At 38.0% G+C, this 26806-nt stretch overlaps 1 protein-coding gene across 1 annotated transcript; it reads left to right on the forward strand.

The window, feature by feature from the left end:
- Positions 1-23604: 23604 nt before the first annotated feature.
- LOC119546089 (annulin-like) lies at positions 23605-26800 on the forward strand. The gene is made up of 3 exons (XM_037852169.1): positions 23605-23671; positions 24528-26485; positions 26648-26800. Exons 1-3 carry the CDS (start codon positions 23605-23607, stop codon positions 26798-26800), a joined length of 2178 nt encoding a protein of 725 aa, XP_037708097.1.
- Positions 26801-26806: the final 6 nt, after the last annotated feature.

Genomic DNA, 26806 nt, shown 5'->3' on the forward strand with positions numbered 1-26806 from the left:
ACCGGCGGAAGACAGATTTAAGCGTTGTGTGCGTTAGGGTAGGCGTGACAAATTCATTGTTCAATAGAATAAGTTAGCCGCGCACTTTGCTCTCTCTGAGCGCCGGCAGTGCTTTTCTCTTTGCCGCTAAGTTCGGCCGGCAACTATTTACATACACACACATACACGCGTAAAAACATTTCGCACTGTCTGGCTCTGACGTCATAGCTTTTTTTCTTGGGAGGTTTGTGGGCGTTAGAGTGGGCGTAGAAAAATTTTTTTTGGGTCAATCGATAGGTATGGACAAGACTAATACATTTCAGTTAAAATTTTCTATCTAACATCAAAACTGTAGGAGCCACAGTTTTGGGCGGTTTGTGGGCGTTAGAGTGGGCGTGGCACTCTACTGAAACAAACTTGCGCTGCGTAAGAAGCTCAGGAATCTGCTCGCCAAATCTCAATAGCCTAGCTCTCATAGTTTTCGAGATCTCAGCGTTCATCCGGACAGACGGACAGACGGACAGACGGACAGACGGACAGACGGACAGACGGACAGACGGACATGGCTAGATCGACTCGGCTAGTGATCCTGATCAAGAATATATATACTTTATGGGGTCGGAAACGCTTCCTTCTGCCTGTTACATACTTTCCGACGAATCTAGTATACCCTTTTACTCTACGAGTAACGGGTATAATAAAATGAATTACTGCAAGTCGCAATTCATTAAAGCGATCGAGTGGCGCAACCAAGCTGGTGCAGGACTCCTTGAGGAGGGGTATAAGACATCGGTTGAAAGTAAGAGTTTCAACAGAGAATCCAATAAGTAATAGCCATTGTATGTTTTTAGACTATTTAGAGAAGATATGTCCCCAATTCGAAAGGTTGCACGACATCTTCGGAAAACGTAAAAGTGTGGTGCCTCCAAAAGTTCTAGACTCTTTCGAAAGCGACTTGCAAGTCCGGGAAGGTTACGAAGAGGTTGCCGAGTTAGGCAAGAACTCGATTGATATGAGTAGCACCTTGAGGACCGATACTGAGCCAGTCGCCAAAATAGCCTCGTCAGAGCCTCCTTCGCTAACGGCAACAATGGCTAGAAGCAAAATTAGGTCGATGGCTGCTGTTGTCTCAGAAATGCAAATGATGCAACAGGCTCGATTGGAAATAGAGAAAAATAAGCTAAATGGGAAAAGGAAAAGTTTGCCGAAATGCAGGAAAGCCATATTAGAATGGATAAGGAGAAGTTAGACTGGGAGAAGGCCAAATTCGAAAAGGATCTTGCCTTTAATCAGCAGCAAGTGGACGGCGAAAATGAAATAAAAAAGATTCAGCTCGAAAAAGAAGTGCGCCTAGAAATACAAATAATTAAAAAACAAAATTTGTTTCATAGACAAAAAAATATATTTACACATGAAAATGAAAATTAAACTTATTGTGAATTCTTTTCAGGACTCAATTATTTTGCATATGTACTTTGAAATATTTTTTCAAAAACCAATCGACCTTTTGCGCTCCCTTAGATGAACTTCCCTGTCGAATCAGGAACTTCATTAAATTGATTATCATCATCGCAGTCCATTAATAAAATGATATTACATAATAAAATGATATTATGGAGAACAGCGCCAACAAAAAACCAGTCGCAAACCACCAATAAACTTTTAGCATTCTTTGCCATAATCTTTAGTTGTTTCAAACTATTGAATCTTTCTTTTAACTTTCCGAAGCACTGCTCTATGCGTACTCTGTATCTGCTAAAAGTTCTATAAAATTCATTACGGGCAGTACGTGTAAGGTCAGTTGAATTGACATGAAAGGGGGTTATAACTTGCTCAGACAGTTAATAGGCACTGTCTCCGGCGATACATTGGTCACCAGTAAAAAAAGGTCTAGCTTTGTATAGAGTGGACAGTTTTGAAAAATGCGGCTGTCATAAACACCAACCACCAAGTGTCTATGAGCTTCCGATGATCTAGCGATGCAGCTTGCATTTTTATAGAATATCTTTTCTTCCTGAAGTAATACGAGTCTGCATTTTATACTGGTTTTTCCGCAAGGGGAAGATCACTGCCATATCCAATACAAAATTGTAATTCGTCCAATGTTTTTTGTACAATCGACACACGTTCTTCCAAGTCCGGTCAATACAAATATGTTTTAACTATTTTTAAAATAGCCTTGAATACTCAAAATGTAGCTTTCATTATAGCGTCACCATCTCTCTGACTCCAAAAAAGACGCAGTTTACACAATGGTCCTTCCTTGTCCGTAAGATCCAAGGCGATACAAAACTATCATCAAATGTACCTTCACAGGGAGTTGCAGATCGGATCATATGGAAGTAAAGACATCTAGATGTTGTATTAGGTTAATAATAAAATAAAAAGCTTTACAGTTCATCCGCATAAACTATTTAAAACGACCTTCGTCAACGTTCCGTTTTTAGGTACAGAATGTGGCACATTTGGAGCCCCATATCGAAACGCTTCAGCAGAGCATAAATAGAGCACTAGTGTTTCTATTAAACTATCCTGTTCGCGAACTTATTCCTCTAAAAAAAGGACGCCTAATTAATGTATCTGATAGAATGCTAACAGGCAGCATCCAGCAGTTCTAATAGTTTAGTTTTTATACCCGTTACTCGTAGAGTAAAAGGGTATACTAAATTCGTCGGAAAGTATGTAAGAAGGAAGTACATATATTCTTGACCAGGATCACTAGCCGAGTCGATCTAGCCATGTCCGTCTGTCCGCTAAGATCTCGTAAACTATAAGAGCTAGGCTATTGAAATTTGGTATGCAGATTCTTGGGCTTCCTGCGCAGCGCAAGTTTGTTTCAGCAGGGTGCCACGCCCACAACTGCAGCTACAGTTTTTATGCTAGAAAAAAATTTTAACTGAAGCCAAGTGGCGTTCACAATTTTCATGCTAGCGAAAAATTTTTGGATAAACTTCTATTTAGCTCCAACGCCCGATTTTGTTCAAACTTTCCACATCGACGTGTTTTTGGGTCCTGATTACTGGAAAAATAGTCAAAGTTGGCGCAAATAACGGGATCCTGGAAAATACATTGAAAACCGTACATTTTTTGGTTTTTTGATGTTTCTTCCGAAAATACAAAGAAATCAAAAATGTTTCAGACAAGAACAAAAGATATTTATAAAACGGATATTTTTTGTTATAATCACTTTTTCCGAAAACCTAACGGTTTTCGAAAAAAACCTTAAAGAAATATTTTATATAGGAGGTGAAAATTTAGATGGCGTCAGATAGTTTCGATTAATCGATAACAGCATTTTATGTGGAGGACTTTTCGACTTTTGTATGATATATTGTGCTTATGTTCCGTTTTCCCAGTTAGTGAAATGTACAAGTAAAAAAAAAGAATGAGGTTCACACATACATACCGAGTATAGTAAGACCCGAGAAAGTAAAGCGCCGCAGGGAAAAATATTTTCAATCAAAAATGGCACCTATTTTCGCTATAAATGCATGAGTTTTAAGTTTGATCAATTTTTCGCAGAAATCATCAGTGAAGTCTTCACTTGGCAGTACATACGGTAAAAACCGTATAAATTTTTGTTTTTTGCTGTTTTTTCCGAAAATATAAGGAAAATCAAAAAATATCTCAGACAAAAACATAATATATTTATAAAACGTATCTTTTTTGTAATAATCATTTGTTCCGAAAACTTAATGGTTTTCGAAAAAAAACGGAAAAGAAATATTTTAAATAGGAGGTGAACATTTGAAAATATTGCATTATCCCGCCATAAAAATGGCGTCAGATAGTTTCGATTAATCGATACATACGATATATCGTGCTTATGTTTCTTTTTCCCATTTAGCGAAATATACAATCACTATGCATTCAGAGCTTGAACTGAGAAGACCTGAAAATGGAACAACTTAATATGTTCAAATTGGTCCCCATTCTGAACACCCGGGAGAGTACTTTACAATGGCTGCGGGGTGTCGGGTTAATACCCCAAGACCGCTATTGCCATAAACATAAGCAGAGCATGATTTTGTTAGATCATAAATCAATATGCGGGGAATTTAGATGCGTTAAAAGGGGAAAGCAGGACCATTCCAAGACTGTTGCGGAGAACACGTGGCTGGAAAGGTGTCATATATCGCCAGCATCATGCATCATTATAACCTATTGCTTTGCAAATTCTTTTACGTTTGCCCAAACTATACGGGAATGTAGCGTAAAAGAAGATCAAACTTTTTCCTCAGATACTGTGGCAGACAGATTTTCTTTTTGCCGCGAAGTTTGTATGGCAGCTTTGGATACAGATTTTGAGGAGCAGGGCACTGTTGGAGATCTAGACAAAGTTGTAGAAATAGACGAATGTAAAATTGGCAGACGGAAGCTCGAAAGACGTCGCGTTGTTGAAGGTTCGTGGATTTTGGGACTTATAGAGCGAGGATGTCCCGAAAATTATAAATTAGAAATCTGTCCCGACAATAAAAGGGACAAGGACACCCTGTTATCCTTAATAAAAAAACATGTTAAACCAGGGACCGAAATTCATACAGATTGCTGGAAGGGGTATATTGGTTTGGAAACCGAGGGATATATTCACAAGACCGTCAACAACTCGGAACAATTTGTGGATTCGGTAACCGGTGCTCATACCCAAAATATTGAGTCTTCCTGGCGGTCGATGCGGCGTAATTTGTCTCGTGGGGGCGTTCTCAAAGCCAAGTTGGACGAGCATCTTTGCGAGTTTCTGTGGCGACGACGGGTTACAAAGCTTAAGCTTGACCCGTTTTCATTACTATTGAAAGATATTAGGAAAGTATATCCCGGAAATTAGTTTAATTGTTTTGCTAGTTAAAAATAAAAAAAATCGACACGCCGATATAACAACAAGCTTTCGTGCGATATATCGGTCAAAAGGACGCAAGTGTGCTCCAACGGTTTTTTTTCTTTCAAACCTTGTGAAAATGTAATCTTATTAAATCTTATTAAAACTATTTTTTTTACAGAAATAATGTATAAAACATAAATTACTCATTTCTTTAATAGCTTTCACTTCTCCTTGGCAAACTTTTTGATTAAATTAATAATCGAAGATATTTACGAAAAACTGTTTTTACCGTTATTTTCCATGATCCCGTTATTTGCGCCAACTTAGACTGTTTTTCCCGTAATCAGGACCCCAAATAACGTGGATACTGAGAGTTTGAACGAAATCGGGCGTTGGAGCTAAACGGAAGTTCACCCCAATTTAGGCATTCATTCAGGTGGCATTTTGAATTGGAAGTTTCACAGATTGTTAAATTGATAAAATCGTGAAAACGTCGTAGTTGATGAGCACTATATACAGTCAGATAACGAAAATTGGCTGCCTCTATCATAAGCCTTACATTTTCGTGATAAACGCAAACATATACTGTATGGGTTCCACTAGCACCAGCTAGAATGCAATGCTTAGGCCGCAGTTTAGCAAACGCCGAAAAACTAACTTCAAGTCCGATGTTTTCTTGCTTGAACGACCGATGCAGCTCCTTAAGGTTGATTAATCGCTTTTGAACTTGTTTTCGTGACCTATCAGATTGCTTCACCGAAACATAGTCGTTCTTCCCAGGCATTTCTCGACTGTTTACATCTTTTTCATAAAAAAGAATGATCTTGTTTAAAAGGTGGTTCGCCATTTTTTTCCAACTTTTATGTTCGGTGCTGCCATAACTCCACTTTCGCTTGCCAAAGTTGGCTATCTTATAAGCACTGCGGCTCTGAGGAACCATTGTCAATAGCTGAATTTGATCAGATTTTGTCATGTCCGGAGAATCTAATTTATCCTTTAACTGTTTGAGCATTTATCTGCCGGCCTTTTCGTAAAATTGGTTAGTTTCCTCTATCTGGATATTTTCTTTCATTTTTATCCGTTTTGCTGATGATATTTCGGGAAAAGATTCATTTTCTGCATCAAGGTCAATACTAATCAATTTTACATCTTCGTCGTTAGGATTTCTTTTATTAAATGGATTGATGCACCGGTTTTTGAAAATTTTCGTTTTTCTATTGATCAGAATTTTAAAGCACAATTAAAAACGATTCCGTAGATTTTACTTTTAAATGGTAGACCTTTTTCAATTTATCTCATCTTAATATTCTACCAGCGCAAGACAAACAATAAAGTTTTCCGACTTGTGCCAATCGGATATCTTGCATTTTCTTGGGTCACGGGCTACTACGCAATATACATTTGGTGGGACAAACGTACAATATCGCGTCGTTTAAGAAGTGCGTAGAACGGTTGAAAGCAGGTCGTTACAACATAATTTAAAAATAATAACAAGAAAAGACTGCTTTGATTTTTATTTAATATAAACGGTTTTAATTAATTCTGTAGGGTTCAACAAGGATTATGTATAGAACATTATTCTAATTTTTTATAAAAATTAAAAATGCCGATTTTTTTTAAAGTTTGGACTATAAGTTGCTTGGAAACTTTTATGGGAGTTATTTTTATCTGAAAGGTTGGCAAAAATAATAATTAAGGAGTATTTTTTTTTTTACATTTTAATTAAGGAGTATTTTTTTAAAGTTATAGGTAATCTAAAAAAAAGTCATCGCCATATCTCTGCTTCTATCAAATGGATAAATATTTTTATTTTTTATATCCTATATAAATGGTATAATATCGTGATAAAAATATGAAACCGTTTTGAGACCATAAAGAAAATCTCTATACGTTTCACAAAGAATCACTCCTTTATTTAGTTTAGCATGCTTTTCGTCTGCATTGCCCTTAATGTTAAAATAAGAATCGAATCCAAATGCACATAATACGCAAGCCAAATAAAATGTAATTTAAAAATTGTACAAAAAAATTTTAAGAGTGCATATGTTTTGTGCTTGTTTTAGAGAAATTATGCAGTGAGCTATTCTGATATTCACACGTTTCCGCAACACCATTGAGGTAGAGTGACCGGCGCATTTTTTTTAAAGTGGTATCCCGCTTAGGCATATTTCACGAGCTCTTAGATTTTAATAAAAATATCAAATGCCCTGGAGAGCATGAGCCAGCAGTCTCAAAGAAAAGTCAAATCAACAAAAAGCAGGGAGACGTGTTTTAACCAGATCAATTTCAGATCAAAATCAAAATCAAATATAATGTTGTAGATCAAAATCGTCTTTACCATTCTCCTCTGATATTAAATTTCGGTAATACGATAATTGTTTATTGATCATTTGATCGTTGCCAATAAAAGCCCTGTGTGCGTTGGCATTATTTGGTTAATAATTTATTATTTATTTAATTTAATTATTTATTTAATTTAATTATTTATTCCTAAATTCAAAAGCAGTGGTGCCTTTGATTTCCTTTTTCGCCAAAAACCGATTTATAGCCCTGCACTGCGTTAATTTTTTTACATTAATGGAATGTTTTAATTCAATTCTATTTGAATAAATTTTAACATTTCCATTATCCTTAACACTTAAAGAAGTTGCAGGATGGATCTTTGCAATATCCATAAGCTGTGTACGATGCCTTATTAAGACGAATAGACTTAAAGTTCATCGAATAAACATTGTTAACAGAAAAAAAAGTTCTTTTATAACGTGCTCATGCTCTGTTTCGCTGTGAACTTTGGATTCAAATTTTTCATTTCCACGTCAACATTTAAACTCACATTCCCAATCCGACAAGTTTTTCGAAGACACTTTAATGATGCTTCAATATGACTTTCGTCTATCGGATTGGGAATTGAAGAAGAGCTTAAAGAAATATAAGGATCAATTTCTAATCGTAGTTCGTCTTCACATGACATAGAACTTGGGAGGGGAACATCTGATAGTTCAGATATTGGTGCCTCTGCCTTCTCATCCAATAAATTTTTTTCATTTAAATTAAACTTTTTCAGAACTCTCTTGTAGCTCAAGACAATTTTTTCTGCCATTTTTTAGAGCATTCTTATGTATAAAACTAGCTCTGTTGGCAGCATAAACATTTTTACGTATAAACGTAAAAATACGTTCATATTCATTATCGGATAAATGACCAGACGTCCCTATAACTCCTTGTCCTGAAGCGGCTTCTATGGCCTTAAATAAATTAAATTGTTTGTTTCTAAAAAATATATAAAAATAATTATATAATAAACGGCATTACATTTTTATAGAATTTAAAATAATTATATTATGGTAATTTTATATATTATTGTTTTATCTTTCCTAGTGCCGCTCCAAAAATGTATTTCCCAAGCCCAAAAAAAACTAGAAAGGCACCTAGTTTCGACCAGACATACCCTTGTCTATGTACCCTATATACCCTTGCAGATTCAAATAAAAATTCAAAAATTGTTACATTTAGATTTACAGCATACATTCTTTAACATAATTTTGTTTTTATCGAAGTATCGATATAAGATTAATGTGTTCCTAGTAACAATTTTGGAACAAATGAGAAGCCCACAACGCACTATGCTTTTTCTCAAAAACTGACGGCTTTTCGATTGCCGTACCGCATTAGTTAATTAGTAAAATTAATTTCCTTTCCAACGAGGTACCGTGCATGTTGGTAAAACGTCTGCGAAAGTGAAATTAATTGAAAAAAGAGATAGCGTCGAAACATAATTTTTTCCCACATGGCTAGTGTCCTGAATACATTTCTTACATAGAGGTTCATGTCTTGGATCTTTCTGGTTCAAATTTAAATCTGGCGGCACTTCTTTTAACTATTTATCTTCCCCCACTTTAAAGCGATTATCTCAAAAACTGACAGCTTTATCATTATGATTTTTTCACTAAACTTGCTTTAGGCGATCTCTAATCTGTCAATATACCGTGCATGTTGGTACAACGTCTGAGAGTGGAGCCCTGTGCGATTTAATATTTGCCCCCCTTTTTTGTATGGTGAAAATTCGGGGTGCATTCACTGTTAAGCGATTTTCTCAAAAACTGACGGCTTTAGCTCAATAATACTTTCTGACAAGAAGTTTGATTTAACGCCCAATAACCAGATTTACCGTGCATATTGGCACAACCTCTGTGAGGGGAGCAATAAAAATTGTGGGGTCCGATTTTTTAAATAGATTTTTAATATACTTCCAGCAGTCGGATATGTTTGCAAGCTATCTAGATCGATAGATTTTTCCATTCTAAACAATTTTGCATTCGAATCGGCCCCAAGAAGCCGAGATAATCAAAAAATAAAAATTGGCCCCATGTTCCAGATTTCACCGTTCCGCCATCGCCGCTAAGTCACCGACGCTAATTTGACGCACATTTAATAAAGCCCTTTGCCACCCACAACGTAAGTAAAATAATATTTTACAATTTGTGTTATTATACCCGTTACTCGTAGAGTAAAAGGGTATACTAGATTCGTCGGAAAGTATGTAACAGGCAGAAGGAAGAATTTCCGACCCCATAAAGTATATATATTCTTGATCAGGATCACTAGCCGAGTCGATCTGGCCATGTCCGTCTGTCCCTCTGTCCGTATGAACACTGAGATTTTGGAAACTATAAGAGCTAAAATACTGGGATTAGGCATGCAGATTCCTGAGCTTCCTGCGCAGCGCAAGTTTGTTTCAGCAGAGTGCCACGCCCACTTAAACGCCCAAAAGCCGCCCACAAACTTCAAAAAATCGTAGATTTGAACGCGGATATCTCGGAAACTATAAAAGGTAGAGAATTGGGATCTCAGATTTAGATTCCGTAGCCTTGTACGCAGCGCAAGTTTGTTATGCGAATATGCCACGCCCACTCTAACGCCCACAAACCGCCCAAGCCTGTGGCGCCCACAATTTTCATGCTAGATAAAAAATTTTAACTGAAATGTATTGGTCTCGTCAATACCTATCGATTGATCCAAAAAAAGTTTGCCACGCCCACTATAATTCCCACAACGCTTAAATCTGTCTACCGCCGGTAGGTGGCGGATTTGCTGCTTGCATATCTCCATTTCCCTTTGGTCCCATTAGCTGAGTAACGGGTATATGATAGTCGATAGTCGATAGTCTTCCTTGTTTTATTCTGTGATTTTTGTTCGACCACGATTTTTTTAGACAAAGATATCGTTAATGCGTTGAATTAACTCCATTTCATACATATGTACGCCAATATATTTATTTATGTACATGTTTACGTCAAAAGGGCGTTTAATTTCAGGAGGCAGTGTCGAGTGGCAATTTTATCCAGATGTCTACATCTTGCGCGCTCGCACTCCCGTCCGCTTACCCTCTCCATCTCTCCCCTAAGTCTCCGCTCCGCAATGGAGCGCTTAAGTTAAGATAGGCTTAACGAGTTCTTATTTCAAAGTGTACGAATAAACACCTACGCCCGTCGCGCGAAAAACCCCAAACTACCCCCGTGTTTTTTGCGTACCCTTCGTTCTTGGGACTTTATCTATTTCAGCGATCATTGAATAATAAAAAAAATTTCATTATCATTATTATTTATTTATTATTTATGATTATTATTTCATTATAATCATGTATTTTAGTTTGTTAATGCTTTTATTAAATATATTTGAATTAAACTATATTACAACTTTATGTAAATTACGTAATCGGCAGGGACGATGCGAACGCTTTGGAAGTCCAAACTAGAGTAAAATGTACGAACATAAATGTAAGAGATGTATGTATGTATGTATAATAATACTATAATAATTTACGTTTCTTACGAGTGCCTTAGGTACATAAGGGATGACGAAATAAAAAAGGCTTTTCTACCGGTTGTATACCACATCAATAGAAAGCAGTTTGGCCAAAATATATAGTTATAAAAAAACTTTTGAGATAGAAATTTCTCAAATCGATAAAGGTTTTTGCTCTGAGTGCAGGAAAGCCAAACCAGAGCAAATCCAGCCTGTTAAGTCTGGATTGAAAAACTGGGCATACGCGATCGTTTTCGATTTTACCAGGACAATGATCCGAAGCATTCAGCAGGAAATGTGAAGCTCTGGCTTGTCTGGAACTGCCCTCATGTCGTCATAACGCCAGCACATTCTCCAGATTTGAATGTGATTGAAAATTTATGGGAAATATTGGACATCGCTATAAGGAAGAGGAAAATTTCGAACAAAAACGATCTGAAAACTGCTCTTATGGAAGAACGGCAAAAAATTCCAGTGGAAAACACTAAAAAGTTAGTTTCCTCCATGGGAAATCGTCTCAAAGCTGTCCTGGACCAGAAAGGAGGACATACAATATTAACTGTTAAATTACAAATAATTAGTTAAGTAGAATGGACTGCACGAAATAAGCTGCGGCATGGAAAAAGCCTGTACATTTTCTTTTTATTAAATAATTTTTTTAGTTTTTATGATTAAGAAAATCGCTTTCGTTCAATAAACATGTTAATATTCCCTTTAAAAATACTGCATTTAAATTTTTCTTTTACCTTTCTTAGTTTAGAAGGAATAACGACTAGAACTTTTTTTAGGTAACTGCACGAAATAAGCTGCGAGCCACTGTATATGTACGTACAAGAAAAATCGTCTGTTCCCAAGAATGCACACTTTATATGCTTATAACTTTTTAATGAATGACCCTAACTAAAATGTTTTTGTCATATCCAACGCTGATATTCAAAACAAAATCTCTTTTTAATTTTTCGAAAACATTTAAAAATGTGGGTTGTAAACTGGTTTTAGCGTTATGGGTGCTTGTGGGCGTTAAAGTGGGCGTCCCATCCTGGTGAAACAAACTGCGCAAGATGTTCAAGAACCTATGTACATATACATGCCAAGTCCCAACTTTCTAGCTTTTATAGTTTCTGAGATCTCAGCGTTTCTTGCGGACGCATAGACGGAGTCCTGACCAATTTTTCGCGGCCAAAACTAAACTGAAACAGGCGCTTAAAAAAGAGCGAATATTATAATATTATTTTTTAGAAAACTAAACTAAAACTAAACTAAACTAAATGCGAAAGATATGGTAAAGAAAATGATGAGCTGCATTTTCATCGACTTCCTCATATTATTATTGTTGCATATTATTCTGACCAACACGAAGAAGTAGTGGATGTTGTCTACTCCTCGGCCAAGCCGGTGAAGCGGCCGAGGCCGGCTGGGTGAGCTGCTGCGTCGGTTAACATTGAGTCCAGCCCTGACCCTGGGCAAGCTGCTCCGTCGATTAACGATGATATCGTTGATGAGCTTACGAGGACATGAGCCACTTGGCAACTGTCCTTTTGCCAGGAGGCATACCTTAATATCAATAGTGAGATATTTGACTGCTTAAAGCCTAGTACTGACATCGGCGAAAATCGCGAGCTAGCCATAGGAGTGAGCGAGAGGCAAATAGGCGGCTAGAGCTTTTCGTCGGGTCTGTTTTTCAGCGCGGTACTCAGATGAGCTAAGGAAATACCAGAAAAAATACCAGATTTCGCGAGTGAATTTTCGATGAACGCCGTTAGCCGCGGCCCGGTTATTTCCAAGCTTAGGAGGTTTTATGCTAAAAAACACCAAAGATATAATTTGAAAAAAATTTTTTTTTCCGATTATTCCTATGGGAGCTATAAGACATAGTTGTCCGACTCGGTGTCCGACCTTTATACTACCTGCAAAATATATAAGACTTTTGGGAAAGTTTCAGACCGTTGCCCATTATTGTGGGATTTCACCGACAGGAAGCAATACCACACCGGGGCAAATCCGCAGAATGGTTGAAGTGCTGCAGGAGATTCACTAGAGAATCCCAGTGGGAAGGAACATGCCGAGTGGGACTTCGCTCTCTACATGGACATCCTGCCAAAGAAAGTAAGATCTGGCCAAAAGAATTTGGTTGCGATGTACTAACAGAAGTATCTTTTTAGAAAAACCACCAGTAATATGATCTCCGACGACCTCTCCATTAGGACTCCGTACACCACCACCACCAGCTACTTGGCAGCTTAAGCGGAGCTGGAGGACCCGCAGGCTTCTATAGGGGGGAGGAAAATGGGGCGCCCGCTAAGGAACAGTTTGAGAAGCCATAGGCAACAACTGCCAGGATGCTAGGCGACTTCCTGCAGCATCAGCGGATCAACCCCATTCACAATCCGGCTCCCACTCCCTCAAGGTCCAATATGCCCATTGGGACTCGGAGCTGGACTGCGGTGGCGCGGGAAAGATGGCGAAGCATTCGCGGGACGTTAAGGAAGCTTTAAACTACAAATTTACATAAGTAAAAACATTCGTTGGAAATTTCATTTATTATACCCGTTACTCGTAGAGTAAAAGGGTATACTAGATTCGTCGGAAAGTATGTAACAGGCAGAAGGAAGCGTTTCCGACCCCATAAAGTATATATATTCTTGATCAGGATCACTAGCCGAGTCGATCTAGCCATGTCCGTCTGTCCGTCTGTCCGTCTGTCCGTCTGTCCGTATGAACGCTGAGATCTTGAAAACTATAAGAGCTACAATACTGGGATTAGGCATGCAGATTCCTGAGATTCCTGCGCAGCGCAAGTTTGTTTCAAAAGAGTGCCACGCCCACTCTAACGCCCACAAACCGCCCAAAACTGTGGCTCCTACAGTTTTGATGCTAGAACAAAAATTTTAACTGAAATGTATTGTTCTCATCAATACCTACCGACTGACCTAAAAAAAAAAGTTTGCCACGCCCACTTTAACGCCCACAAACCGCCCACAAACTTCAAAAAATCGTAAATATGAACGCGGATATCTCGGAAAATATCAAAGATAGAGAAACGAGTTTTAAGATTTAGATTCCGTAGGCTTAAGCGCAGCGCAAGTTTATTACGCGAATATGCCACGCCCACTCCAACGCCCACAAACCGCCCAAGTCTGTGGCGCCCACAATTTTCATGGTAGATAAAAAATTTAAGCTGAAATGTATTGGTCTCGTCAATACCTATCGATTGGTTTAAAAAAAAGTTTGCCACGCCCACTCTAACGCCCACAAACCGCCCAAGCCTGTTGCGCCCACAATTTTTGTGCTAGATAAAAAATTTTAACTTAAATGTATTGGTCTCGTCAATACCTATCGATTGATTTAAAAAAAACTTTGCCACGCCCACTCTAATTCCCACAACGCTTAAATCTGTCTACCGCCGGTAGGTGGCGGATTTGCTGCTTGCATATCTCCATTTTCCTTTGGTCCCTTTAGCTGAGTAACGGGTATCTGATAGTCGAGGTACTCGACTATAGCGTTCTTCCTTGTTTTTATTTTAGTTTCTTTGTGCACCAGCAGACTCTTCTTTTTTAAATTGCTCCAATTGATTTGTTTTCCGTTTGACAAGCCCAGCTGCTTGACAGTAAGACAGTGGTCCGCACACACATACCATCACAAGTTTGCCTTGCATTAGTGTGAGTGTAAAAAACACCCCAGTCGACTGGGGTAAAAATATTAAGAAAACGTATTTATTATGTAGATCGTATAATACAATTTTGTCACAAAAGTGGATATATGAACTTTTGTTTGCTGTAGAAGAGATCGTCACTATATTTTAACCTCTTTAAGATATGTTTTTGCTTGATATTATAATTTCACTTTACACATTTTTGTGGGCGTTAGAGTGTGAGTAGCTAATTTGGAAAACAATTTTTCGATAAATCGAAAGCTAAGGAACCTTAATAGGAGTACTCAATGTTCTAGACAGACAAACGGAGATGGGTAGATTCACTCGCATAGTGATCCTGATCAAGAAAGTATATAATTTACTGAATACTGCATTTATAATTGTATTACATTAAACAGCAACACTCAGCAAGCGTGTAATAGACTATGTACTCTGTAAAACGATAGAAAATGAAAACAAATATCGATATATTTGAATTTAAAGTGTTTCAATTGTTTTTTCAGTGTACACTAGTCGGCATAAGTATTAGGACGAAACAAAAGTTAAATATACCCACAATTTTAATTTACTTTTTGTTAATTTTGGCATCAATGGAAAGGTAATGGGTTGGGCAAAGTATTATATCATTCAAACAGCATTTAAATTACCTTTCCATTGATGCCAAAATTAACAAAAAGTAAGTTCAAATTGTGGGTATATCTATTTAATAGGTAAGAAACATACACACCTTGTAAGGCTAGACGAAAAATAAAGAAAAAGAAAAGAAATTCGTTAGCAGGTTAAATTATAATAAATACACTAACAGGATTTATCTTACCAAGAAGAAATATACTTGGGGATGTTAGGCATTTGTGTTGATTAAAAATTGTTTAGATTACAAAAATTTTTTGCGCGCAAGAATCCCAGGCGAAAAAAGCCCACCTCCCGCCCAACCGCCCGAGGGGCGCTGTCGTATAGCGCACGACACGAAAACGAAAAAAAAGTTAAAAAACGAATAAAAGGAAGGTCAAGAGGTATATTTTAAATTAATTTACAGTGTGTAATAGCGGTGTCAATACCACTCAATTTTTAAAAGGAATGTAAACATTTTTAAACGATATTTCACTTATAGAAAATGATTCCTCCTCACTATTCCAATTAGCATCAGTGAGCAAAATGCCCAAAGATGAACTTAAAATTGGTGAGTCAAAAAAACTGCCAGAATTGGAAAATCTATGCCCAACAATAAAACAGGCATCATTTCTTCTTTCAAATTTAGATATTTTGAACGGAATATTTTGTTGTACACAACAAATATTGTTAGACATTTTAGAAGTTAAGATAAAATTAGTAAACGTGTATTTGATTATATTTCCAAATCTGTCAGTTTTTTCCCCAGTAAATGTTTCTTCATTATTAATATACACAGACATTTTCTTTTCTACTTGTTCTAAAATCTTATTAGGTTTTTTTACGCAGCGCTTTACTTGCTGCAGAAAATTTTCAAATTTGTAGGCCGTGAACGAGTTAATATGGCCAAGTTGTCGGACGCAATCAGTTAAATGAATCATATTATGAACATTATATGTTAATGTGTTTTTTGGATATATATTGGTAAAGTTTTGGACGAAGTATCTTATCAATTCGCTGATAGTGTCAATGGTTAAATAATAATTTGAACTAATTAGTGATCTATAAGCACACATTGGAAGCAAGAAGTGATAATAGCAATCATCCGAAACTTTATCTTTTAATACAACCATTCCCAAATATAAAAGAAATTGTCTGTGCTCAACTGCCTTCCAGCGTGGCAGTTCTTCTAGAGATCTCGGCTTTCTTCCAAATTCTGTAGGCCAATAATCTTTTAAATTTAGAAGGAAATCAGAAATTTTTGTTATGTCTTCTTTTTTTATTTTGAAATTATTAGTTTTTCTGTCTACAATTAAATTTAAAATTTTTCTTGCGACCCCTAAGTCAATTAAGTGCATTGGGTCCAAAGGAAAGGCATTTATTATATTTATTTTAAGTCTTTCTATTAGGAGAGACTTGTTTTGGTAACAGGGCAAGTGGTGGGACGCAAGAGACCTATTTCGAAATTGCTCGTTTGTAATTGGCGAGCCTGAGTTTTCGCTCTAAACAGTTACGTTATTAATACGTTTTCCAACTTGATTGCATTTCATGCAACCACTAAACGAATTGGTCCCTGGGGTCCCACACATAAAAGACCTTGCCGGGGCATCACATATAAAGGCCCTTAATTTTAAAGAGATATTTTTGTCGCCAATTTGGAGAGGACTCTCAGACAACTTTACCAGTTCAGATACGAAATCGCTCATATAATCATCTACATTGGCAGGCTTTCGACTGCCAACATAAGAGCCGATCAAAAATACATCACTACTGGGAATATTTGGAAAGTGTCCCAAAATTGGCCAAAATTGGTATTGGAACTTTTAAAAAGCGGTAATCCGTCTACATTGACATCTAATATTATTTCAGAATTATCTGGCAATTTGTTTTTAATGAATTCCAAATAATTCCGAATGCCAATGTGAGTGTAGTGACCCGGTCTTACACTGCGGATTACCGCTTTTGGTAAATTTAAATTTAAAAGACCATTAGCCGACCGAGGAACATCTAGGTTTTCCGATTCTAAAATTTTTAGCAGTGCATCAAGTTGATCCCTAGTAACATTATTGTTAACGTACCAGTCTAATAATTTTTGCCGAAGACTTGGTTTTTCTTCATTTTCTAAAAATGCATTGTTTAATTCTGTATTGTTATTAAGGGAATAACTTGATGCACTGTAATTTAAATCGGTAACAATTTCAGAGGGGTATACATTGTCAGAATCATTTTCTATATTGACAGGTAGAGCTAAAGCGGCCGATCGCAGAAGCTCTTCCTTTTGTTTTTTCACCAAACGGTGTAAATTGCTTCTTGACATTCCCCTCATCTTTTATTCGTTTCTTAAGTTTTTATAAATTTAAATTTTTTAACGGATATTTAATTTGTTATTAAAAAAATTTAATTAATTGTTTTACTTTTAAATTTAATTCAAATAATTAAATAAGAAACCTACACTCAGAAAAAAAATCAAGTATTTCGTGCTTGAACCTAGTATTTTCGGTGTCAAAACTTCGCCAAGCATGGAAAATACAGAACGCGAGAACAAAATACTACTTTTGAGCACGAATTTTCAAGACCGAAAATACTAGATTTAAGAACCTTTCGGTCTTTAATCAAGTATGAATAATTCTTAAATCAAGTCATATTTGGACTAAAAACAAGAACGATTTAATAATAAAGTAAGAAATTTGCAGGCATGATTTAAGGACGAATAATTCTTAAATCAATATATAAATATTATGAAACTAAAATGAGTTTTTATTTTATGCTAGTAAGAGAAATAAGTATTGGAAACTGAAACGAAATACACGATATATATATATATAAATAATATTAATATTTTAAGTTTACTTACGCATTGCCGCTCACGGGCATTAACACTACCTAATTTATGCGCCTTATATACCGAGTACTTTCAGAATAAACAGTTGGGAATTATTAGAGTTGGCAGACATAAAAACTCCAAAATGTGCTCAATATGAGAATTTTTTGAGCACGAACGTTCTTAAATGTTAAGCATGCAATTTTTCTTAAATCAAGGCTGTTTGTACTTGTTTTTAGCACGGTGTTTTTCCCTGAGTGTAGTAAAGAAGTAAATTATTTAGAATTTAGATTCGTTTAATTTTCTGTAAATAAAAATAAAAATGTAAAACATTTTTAGACTTCCCTAATAAAAGAAAGGAAAGAAAAATAGGAAAAACAAGGGAGATCGCTATAGTCGAGTACCTCGACTATCAGATACCCGTTACTCAGCTAAAGGGACCAAAGCAAGCAGCAAAGCGAGATTGAAATGCGCCACCTACCGGCGGAAGATAGATTTAAGCGTTATGGGCGTTAGAGTGGGCGTGGCATATTCGCGTAACAAACTTGCGCTGCGTAAGAAGCTCAGGAATCAGCATGCCAAATCTCAATAGCCTAGCTCTTATAGTTTCCGAGATCTCAGCGTTCATCCGGACGGACGGACAGACGGACATGGCTAGATCGACTCGGCTAGTGATCCTGATCAAGAATATATATACTTTATGGGGTCGGAAACGCTTCCTTCTGCCTGTTGCATACTTTCGAATCTACGAATCTACGAGTAACGCGTATAAAAATAGTTATTATAATGTGTAACTATTATAGTGTATTATTATTATACTCTATCAGTCACAATCGTTCTCTCCTTAAGATCAGTCGTGTCTTCGATCACCTAATCAAACGCAAAACAAAACACACAATTAAGCCAAACAACAAAAACCTACACATATTACGGAACATCCAGTGCAAGTGCAAGCAAGGCCAGCGCGCAAGTGAACCTACGTTCCATAAAAATAACGACTGCGACATCGGGGACCCCCCCGGTCGAGGTCAACTAGATCCTTCTAAAAATATAGAACTACTGAAAGCCCGAGGCCCCAAGTGTGTCATTATTATCAGAGCAGATTCAAGCACAAACCTTGGAAACATCTCCCCATTCCTAATCAAAAAACAAATTTATTTCGCCGGCGGTGGTGAAGTTGATGAGCACAAAAACTTAGAAACGGCACACTCTTAATAAAAACGAAAAACGAAAACTGAAAGCTTTCGCTCCCAACATTAACGTTGTCGAAAGTCTCCACAATGCTCTGAACTATACGAAAGAGAAATCGACGAAAATATTATACTTAAAGAGCTCGCGCACCAGCAAATATCCGACGTAAAAAAGATTCTTAAGAAAGTAAACGGAAATCTAATAGAGACAGGCCTTATTATTCCGACATTTAGTACCCACGTACTCCCTGAACATATTATGATCGGCTACCAAAGAACCACAGATCGAGAATACATCCCCTTACCAACCAGATGCAACAACTGCTTCGAATATGGCCACGTTCAAAAAACTCATTGCCATCAAAACTACCAAAAAATGCGACAACAGAACAGTCCTCTTAATCCTTAAGTCACGTAACACAAACACCACCCCGCTTCCATACTCAACAGTCACTTGAACAATACCCAGGACCTCAACACCTCAAAGGACCCAATTCCCCGCAACAAACTTCAACAACCTCCAGAACTCTAACATCATAAGCTGATCTTAATACCAACCAATTTCACTAAATCAGACTCCTTAAACTTGCCACAAACTTCCAACAAATTCCCCCTAGCCCAGTACAAATTCTTCCAATCTCTACTTTAAAGCGCATGTTCACATCGCTCAAAGCTGCAAATATAAAGTGTAATAAAAAAACCAAAACAAACGCAAACAAGACTCTTGCGACATGGAAACCAACTATAGTACCTAACTCCCCACACTTAACTAGTTTAATGCTAAAAATATTCCAATGGAATATTAAAGGACAAAGAAATAATTACCTAGAATTACAAATACTTATTAAGAAATTTAACCCACAGATAATTGTACATATCCAACACAATATCCATCGCCATACCCATAAACTTCTCCATATACTGCAGCCACAATACAAACGCATTTGGTATACTATAGTACAACCATCCTAGTGCACAACTCCATTTCTCACACACAGCACCAACTGAACTCCGACCTTAAGCAATAGGCATTAAGATAAATTCCAAAACTAAACTTACACTAATATCCACCTACATCTCTTCCAACAAACCATTTCGCATAAACGCACCCGAACAGATCTTCCAGCAATCGTCTTAGGCGATTTCAACAGTTTGCACCCATACTGGGGATCCCACATAGCCAACTCTAGAGGTAACATTGTGGCAAAACTCATGACATGTCTCCACTCACAACACTTTCACACACATAGACCTCTCTCTCGCTACTGCCGACATACCCCCAGAAATTACATGGAAAATGATGGACGACCTTCATGGTAACGATCACTACCCCATCTTGATTTCTATGTTCCCAAACACCTCATCCCATTCATATTTAGCCAAACCAACATTTAACCTCAATAAAGCAGACTGGCAGTTTTACTCCAACAAAATAACGCATCTCAGTTCCCTAGCACAAACCTGCAACAGCAATGTAAGCAAAGAAGCCGCTCCCATCTGAAGATATCAACTTCTCCGATTCAATTAGGACAAACTTCTCACAAATACTTATATAAATTTCCAGCCTTGTCAATCAGCCAATCAAATAGAAAAGGACATTTCCTTAATTGAATTTCTATCTGCCCTCAACTCCCTAAATTAATCCACCCCTGGCATGGACCGCACCTATTCCATGATCCAAAATGCACCCCCTCCTTAAAAATCAGAGTTCTCAATAACTTTAATAATGTTCTAGAACCCCACATCCCTCAAGCCAACAAAGTCAGCCTCATCCTTCCCATCCTCAAACCTCAAAAACCTCAAATCGAACCTAAATCATACAGACCGATTTCCCTAAACCCAGGTCTTGCCAAGGTCTTAGACAAAATTATCGCCAAAAGGTTGTGGTGGCTTGTTTCCACAAACAACCTCATTCCCAACAACCAGTTCGGACTTAAAAGGGATAAATCTGTTCTAAACAGTCTACTATATGTAGACCACCTAGCAGCAATATCCCTTTCCTTAAAGCGCCACCTGTCGATCATTTCCCTGGACTTTTCCAAGGCGTTTGACAAAATAGAAATTCACTCTATAATCCGACATCTCCAAGAATGGCACCTAGGTCCTCGAATCATCAAATATGTAGCCAATTTCATGACAAATAGGAAAATTATTGTCAAAAACGGTCGAAATATGACCAAGAGCTTTTCTCTCGGCAACGGAATCCCACAAGGTTCTCCCATTTCCGTAATTATTTTTCTAGTCTGCTGTAATTCCCTAACAACAAGAAAGGAAGTTAACTTCGGCAAGCCGAAGTTTGTATACCCTTGCAGTTATAATTATTAAATTTAATTATAAATTCTAAAAAATACAAAAAATGATATTCCCATGCTATCTGCTCCGATTCCCTCTCTGCCCTAGAGTCCCTCACTAACTCCAACAACCATTCTTATTATCCCTCAACCATAGGAAACCTTGTCACAAACCACTTCCCAAATCAAGCTAAAGAAGCTCATAAATATTCCCACGCCTAACCCCCAAGCAACTACACCAACGAAATATCGTACTTTCTCAAAAGTCATATAACATCCAAAAAAACTGACATGCAAATCAAAATATCTTCTTGGTACAAAAACATTCCACAAACTTCCACGCAAACCAACAGCCACTTTCCCAACACAGAAGAGATACCTTTTACTCTGAAAACCTTGTCAACACCATTGCAAGCCCAACAAACGTTTATATAAACAAAATCCTCTCCTTCCTTCGAAAGACAATTTTATTCCATAAAATTAATGTAAAGTAACTTTAAGTAAAAATAAACAAATGTTTGGATGAGGCGAAGACCTTAATTGGTAGCGCTCTATTCATAAGTTAACTCACAGTTTTTTAATACTTTAAGTAAGCTTTATACAAAAACATAATTATATGCAAACAAAGTGTGCAGTCTCGGAAACGGCCGATTTGCTGCATGTAACATACAAGGTGAGTTCCAAAGTAAACAGGACTTTTTGAATCTAGCGCCCTCTAGTGGCGCCATCTATATGTCAACTGGTGCGTTAGAATCTGCTATCGTTTATCGACTTCCAGTAAAAATTTCATGACATTTCATCTATTGGAAGTGAGGTTATTGCGTTTTAAGTGTCAGTATGTTTTTGTCATCGGTGCGAAAATGAGCTTCGAACAAAGAGTCAACATTAAATTTTGTTTTAAGATTGGTAAAACTTTTACCGAAACGATTTAATTGATGAAACAAGTTTATGGCGATGATTGCCTATCCCGTAGCAGAGTGCACGAGTGGTTTCAACGTTTTCAAAGTGGTCGTGAGGACATAAATGACGATGAACATGTGGGCCAACCAGAATCCAACCAAAATCACCGAAAATTCCATCGAAACTGTGCGTGAATTCATAAAAAATCAGCCGAAATCATCATTGAAATTCATGGAAATAGAATTGAACATCTCCAAAACATCGATTTATCGCATTTTGACCGAACATTTGCGCTTACAAAAGGTGTGTGCACGGTTTGTTCCGCACAAATTGACTGACTGAATTCAACATTCGAAGGACATCATTAAAGAGGCAAAAAAAGACCTGAACTTCCTTTACAATAATATTATTACATTAATATTACAATAATTTTCTCAATATGATCCCGAAACGAAACGCCAGAGTGCTGAATGGAAGGCGCCGGACGAGCCGAAACCCAAAAAATCGCGCCTGGAGAAGTCAAAAGTGAAGACAATGCTGATTTGTTTTTATGATTCCAAGGGTATTGTCCACAAAGAATTTGTTCCACCCGGCCAAAACGTTAATGCACTATTCTACCTTGGAGTTTTGAAGCGTTTGGTGCGCCGTATTCGACGTGTTCGGCCCGAATATCGCGAAGATGGAAGTTGGCGTTTGTTGCACGATAATGCGCCGTCTCATCGATCGACGCTTGTGTCCGACTATTTGACCAACAATTTTAACCATCAGCCACTCCCCGTATTCACCTGATATGGCACCTTGCAACTTCTACCTTTTCGGAAAAATGCATTTGCCGATAAAAGGAAAGCGTTATGCAGACGTAGAGGCCATTCAAAAGGCTTGCACCGGCATACTGGCGGCCATACCGGGCAACGAGCTAAAACACTCGTTCGACATGCTTTTGGACCGTACAAAACGCTGTATTAAAGCAGAAGGAGACTTTTTTGAATAAAATAAATTGATTTTGCCGAAAAAACTATTTGTTCTGTCTTTTTTTTTAGTCCTGTTTACTTTGGAACTCACCTTGTATATCTCCATATCCTCGCACTCCCTTTAGCTAAGTAACGGGTATCTAGTAGTCGAGGCCGTCAACTTTCTTCATTCTTTCTTTCTTGTTTTAAAATTGTCTTAAGAGAGCTTAAAAATAATGATTATGAAAAATTTCCCTATATATTCGTAATTAGTTGTTTTCATGACGCTTAAGCGTCCCGTTTAAAGAAGATAAGTAATTAAAAAGTCATCAGAAAATATTTCCTCGAATATGAATAATATGTGTTTTTCAATAATGTGTCCATTATTCATAAGAGTTTTTCGATTCGCGTTTTTTAATATAAGTGCGCAATGAAATGTTTTAAAACCCAGTTCTGATCAAAGCTTCGGGTTGTTCGCATCAAAAGTCGAAATATTTTTTAAAACGTAGTATCTACTAGTGTCCTTGTTTCGCAATTGTTTAGATCGGTTCTTTTCTTAAAACAAATTCTATTACCCAGTATCTTAAAATGCGCAATTGGCTGAACGTATGGGAAAATCCTTTCCTTAGCACTCGACCTTCATCAGATCATGAAGGTATATCTAGTTTAAAAAAAGATAAACCACTTTACATATTGAAAAGTTAGGCGTCTTATAAAAGTTCGTGAATAATTCAAATTTGATTACCATTGAGTACAAGTTTTATAATACCTTAGCAGAGGGTGTTATAATTTCAGTCATAAGCTTCCAACGCAGCGAATATATATATATACTCGTTATTCGTAGAATAATAGGGTATATTGTATTTTAGGATTACTAGCCGATTCGACCTAGCTAGTGAGCGCTGTGATCTCAGCGCAAGCCGCCCAAAACTGTGGCTCCTACAGTTTTAATGCCAGAATACAAATTTTAACTGAAATGTGTTATTCTCATCAATACTTATCGATTGACCCAAAAGAAAGTTTGTCACGCCCACTTCAACAAATCGTAAATATGAACGCGGATATCTCAAAAACTATCAAAGATAGAGAATTGGGATTTCAGATTTAGATTCCGTAGCCTTGTACGCAGCGCAAGTTTGTTACGCGAATATACCACGCCCACTCTAACGCCCACAAACCGCCCAGACCTGTGGTGCCCACAATTTTCGTACTAGGTAAAAAATTTTAACTGAAATGTATTAGTCTCGTCAATACCAATCTATTGACCCAAAAAAAAATTTGACACGCCCACTCTAACGCCCATAACGCTTAAGTCTGTCTACCGCCCACATAACCATATATTGAGATCGCGGGTAGGTGGTGCATTTCAATCTCGCTTTGCTGCTTGCATATTTTCATTTCCCTTTAGCTGAGTAACGGATATCTAATAGTCGAGGTACTCGACTATAGCGTTCTTTCTTGTTTTATTTGTATACAGTTAGATTAATACAATAACTTTTTTGAACGAACAGATGTCACGAGCTCAGAGGTTCTGAGCGTTGAGAAAGTAGATCTCTGCCTGGACGACAACCATGATAATCACCACACTAGTCACTTCTACTCGGCAACTGAAAAGGAAGCCCTGATCGTGAGAAGAGGAGAGCCTTTCAAGCTAAGGATCAATTTCAACCGAGACTACAGACCTAGCAAGGATAAGCTCAATCTTATCATCAGCGTGGCGGATGACGCCAATTCGAGTCCTGGAAAAGGAACCCACAATGCCCTGTTGCTCCATGAGACCATTGATAATTTGGGGGAACCGACGGAATGGGGTGCGGGGATTGTATCGCATGAAGGTCAAATGGTTACTTTTCTGATCAAATCGCCATCAAATTGTCCTGTAGCGGTGTGGAAACTGGAGATCGACACTAAGCTGCTGGGCGGTGGTTCGAAGAGCTATCCCCTTCCTCTGCCCATCTATGTCCTTTTTAATCCCTGGTGTGCAGATGATCAGGTCTATCTCGAGGACCGTGACCAAAGGAAGGAGTACGTCATGAACGATACCACTCTTATCTGGAGAGGATCCTACAACAACCTGCACCAATCGGCTTGGAAAATCGGACAGTTTGAACGATACGTGCTGGAGTGCAGCTTGAGTGTCCTTGGAAGTGTGGCTAAGATCCCACCCGCCTTCAGAGGTGATCCTGTGAAAGTTGCCCGTGCCTTGTCCGCCCTGGTGAACGTTATCGATGATCATGGCATCCTGGTGGGAAATTGGACAAACGATTTCTCGGGTGGTGTTGCACCGTTTAACTGGACCGGTTCAACGGAGATCCTTCAGGAATTCTACAAAACCAAAAAACCGGTAAAGTACGCTCAATGCTGGGTCTACGGCGGTGTCCTGGCTACCATTGCCAGGTGTCTGGGAATACCGGCTAGGATAATCACCTGCTTCTCATCTGCTCATGATACCCAAGCCTCTTTGACCCTGGATTATTTCCTTGATGAGAATAACAAGAATGTGGGTAATGAGAGATGTTGGAACTTTCATGTATGGAACGAATTGTGGATGCAGCGACCGGACTTGGGAGATGGAAAACATGGTAAATTCGATGGCTGGCAGGTGGTAGATGGTACTCCGCAGGAGACTTCCGATAAAATTTATCAACTGGGTCCCGCACCCATTTCATCCGTGAAAAATGGTGAGATCCAAACACCCTTCGATGTTGGATTTGTTTTCGCGGAGGTAAATGCTGATATTGTTTATTGGCGCTACATGGGCCCCAACCATCCGATCAAGCTTATTAACAGGAATATCGATGGTATAGGTAAAAATATCAGCACTAAGGCTGTCCTAAAATGGGAAAGGGAAGACGTCACCAATAGCTACAAATATGCAGAGCGTTCCAAGGAAGAGAGAAGCACTATGCTCGAGGCCCTAAAACATTCCAGTAATGAATTTACCAGATACTATCTAAATGAAGATTTTAATGATGTAGAGTTTGAATTGGATCTAAACCACGACATCACTATCGGGAAGGACTTCGGTGTCCTCTTGAAGCTGACCAATAAGAGCGAAAGTCGAACTCATGTGGCTACTGGAACTATCCGTTGCGATGCCGTTCTGTACACCGGAAGGGGTGCAGAGGAGGTCAAGGAATTGTGCTTCGATTTAAAACTGCAACCCGGAGGCAGTGACCACGTTCGCATGGAGGTCAGCTTTAAGGAGTATTTCGAAAAGATGTCCTCCCACGCATCCTTTCACATTACAGCAGCCGCCAAGGTTAAGGACACCGATTTCGATTACTTCAAGCAGGACAATTTCCGGGTTCGCAAACCGGCCATTAAACTTATTTTTGGAGAGGATGACATCGAGGTCAAAAAGGAGATGAAAGTGACCATGATCCTAGAGAACCCGCTCCCAATTTCATTGCAGGACGGTGTGTTCATCGTGGATGGACCGGGCTTCAAGCAGCCTCTGAAATTCAAGGTTGGTTGATATAGATTTTAAGTATGGTATGAGTTCTGAAGAAAGAAAGTTATTTAAAGATTCTTTTTTAAAACGCAAACCTCTTTCCGAGTAAAAAGAATCTGAATAAAGAAAGTTAGCTTTATGGGTAGTGAACAGTAAACTCAACATCTTGTTTTTCAGATCGGAGAAACAGCTGTGGGTGAAAAAGCGGTAGCGACATTCAAACACACTCCCCCCTATGCTGGGCGTGGCACAATGGTGGTCAAGTTCCACTCCGTGGAGCTAGATGATGTCGATGGCTACATAAACTATGATATTGCACCTCGGTCGTAGAATCTG

This window comes from Drosophila subpulchrella, chromosome 2L (genome assembly GCF_014743375.2).
Source record: "Drosophila subpulchrella strain 33 F10 #4 breed RU33 chromosome 2L, RU_Dsub_v1.1 Primary Assembly, whole genome shotgun sequence".
NCBI classification, from domain to species: domain Eukaryota; kingdom Metazoa; phylum Arthropoda; class Insecta; order Diptera; family Drosophilidae; genus Drosophila; species Drosophila subpulchrella.

Excerpts from the sequence above, each read along its gene's own strand:
- LOC119546089 (XM_037852169.1), top strand. The coding sequence starts at position 23,605 with ATGCGCAATTGGCTGAACGTATGGGAAAATCCTTTCCTTAGCACTCGA. Across the intron at positions 23,672-24,527 it reads ACCTTCATCAGATCATGAAG|ATGTCACGAGCTCAGAGGTT; the intron begins GTATATCTAGTT and ends TTGAACGAACAG. Across the intron at positions 26,486-26,647 it reads AGCAGCCTCTGAAATTCAAG|ATCGGAGAAACAGCTGTGGG; the intron begins GTTGGTTGATAT and ends CTTGTTTTTCAG.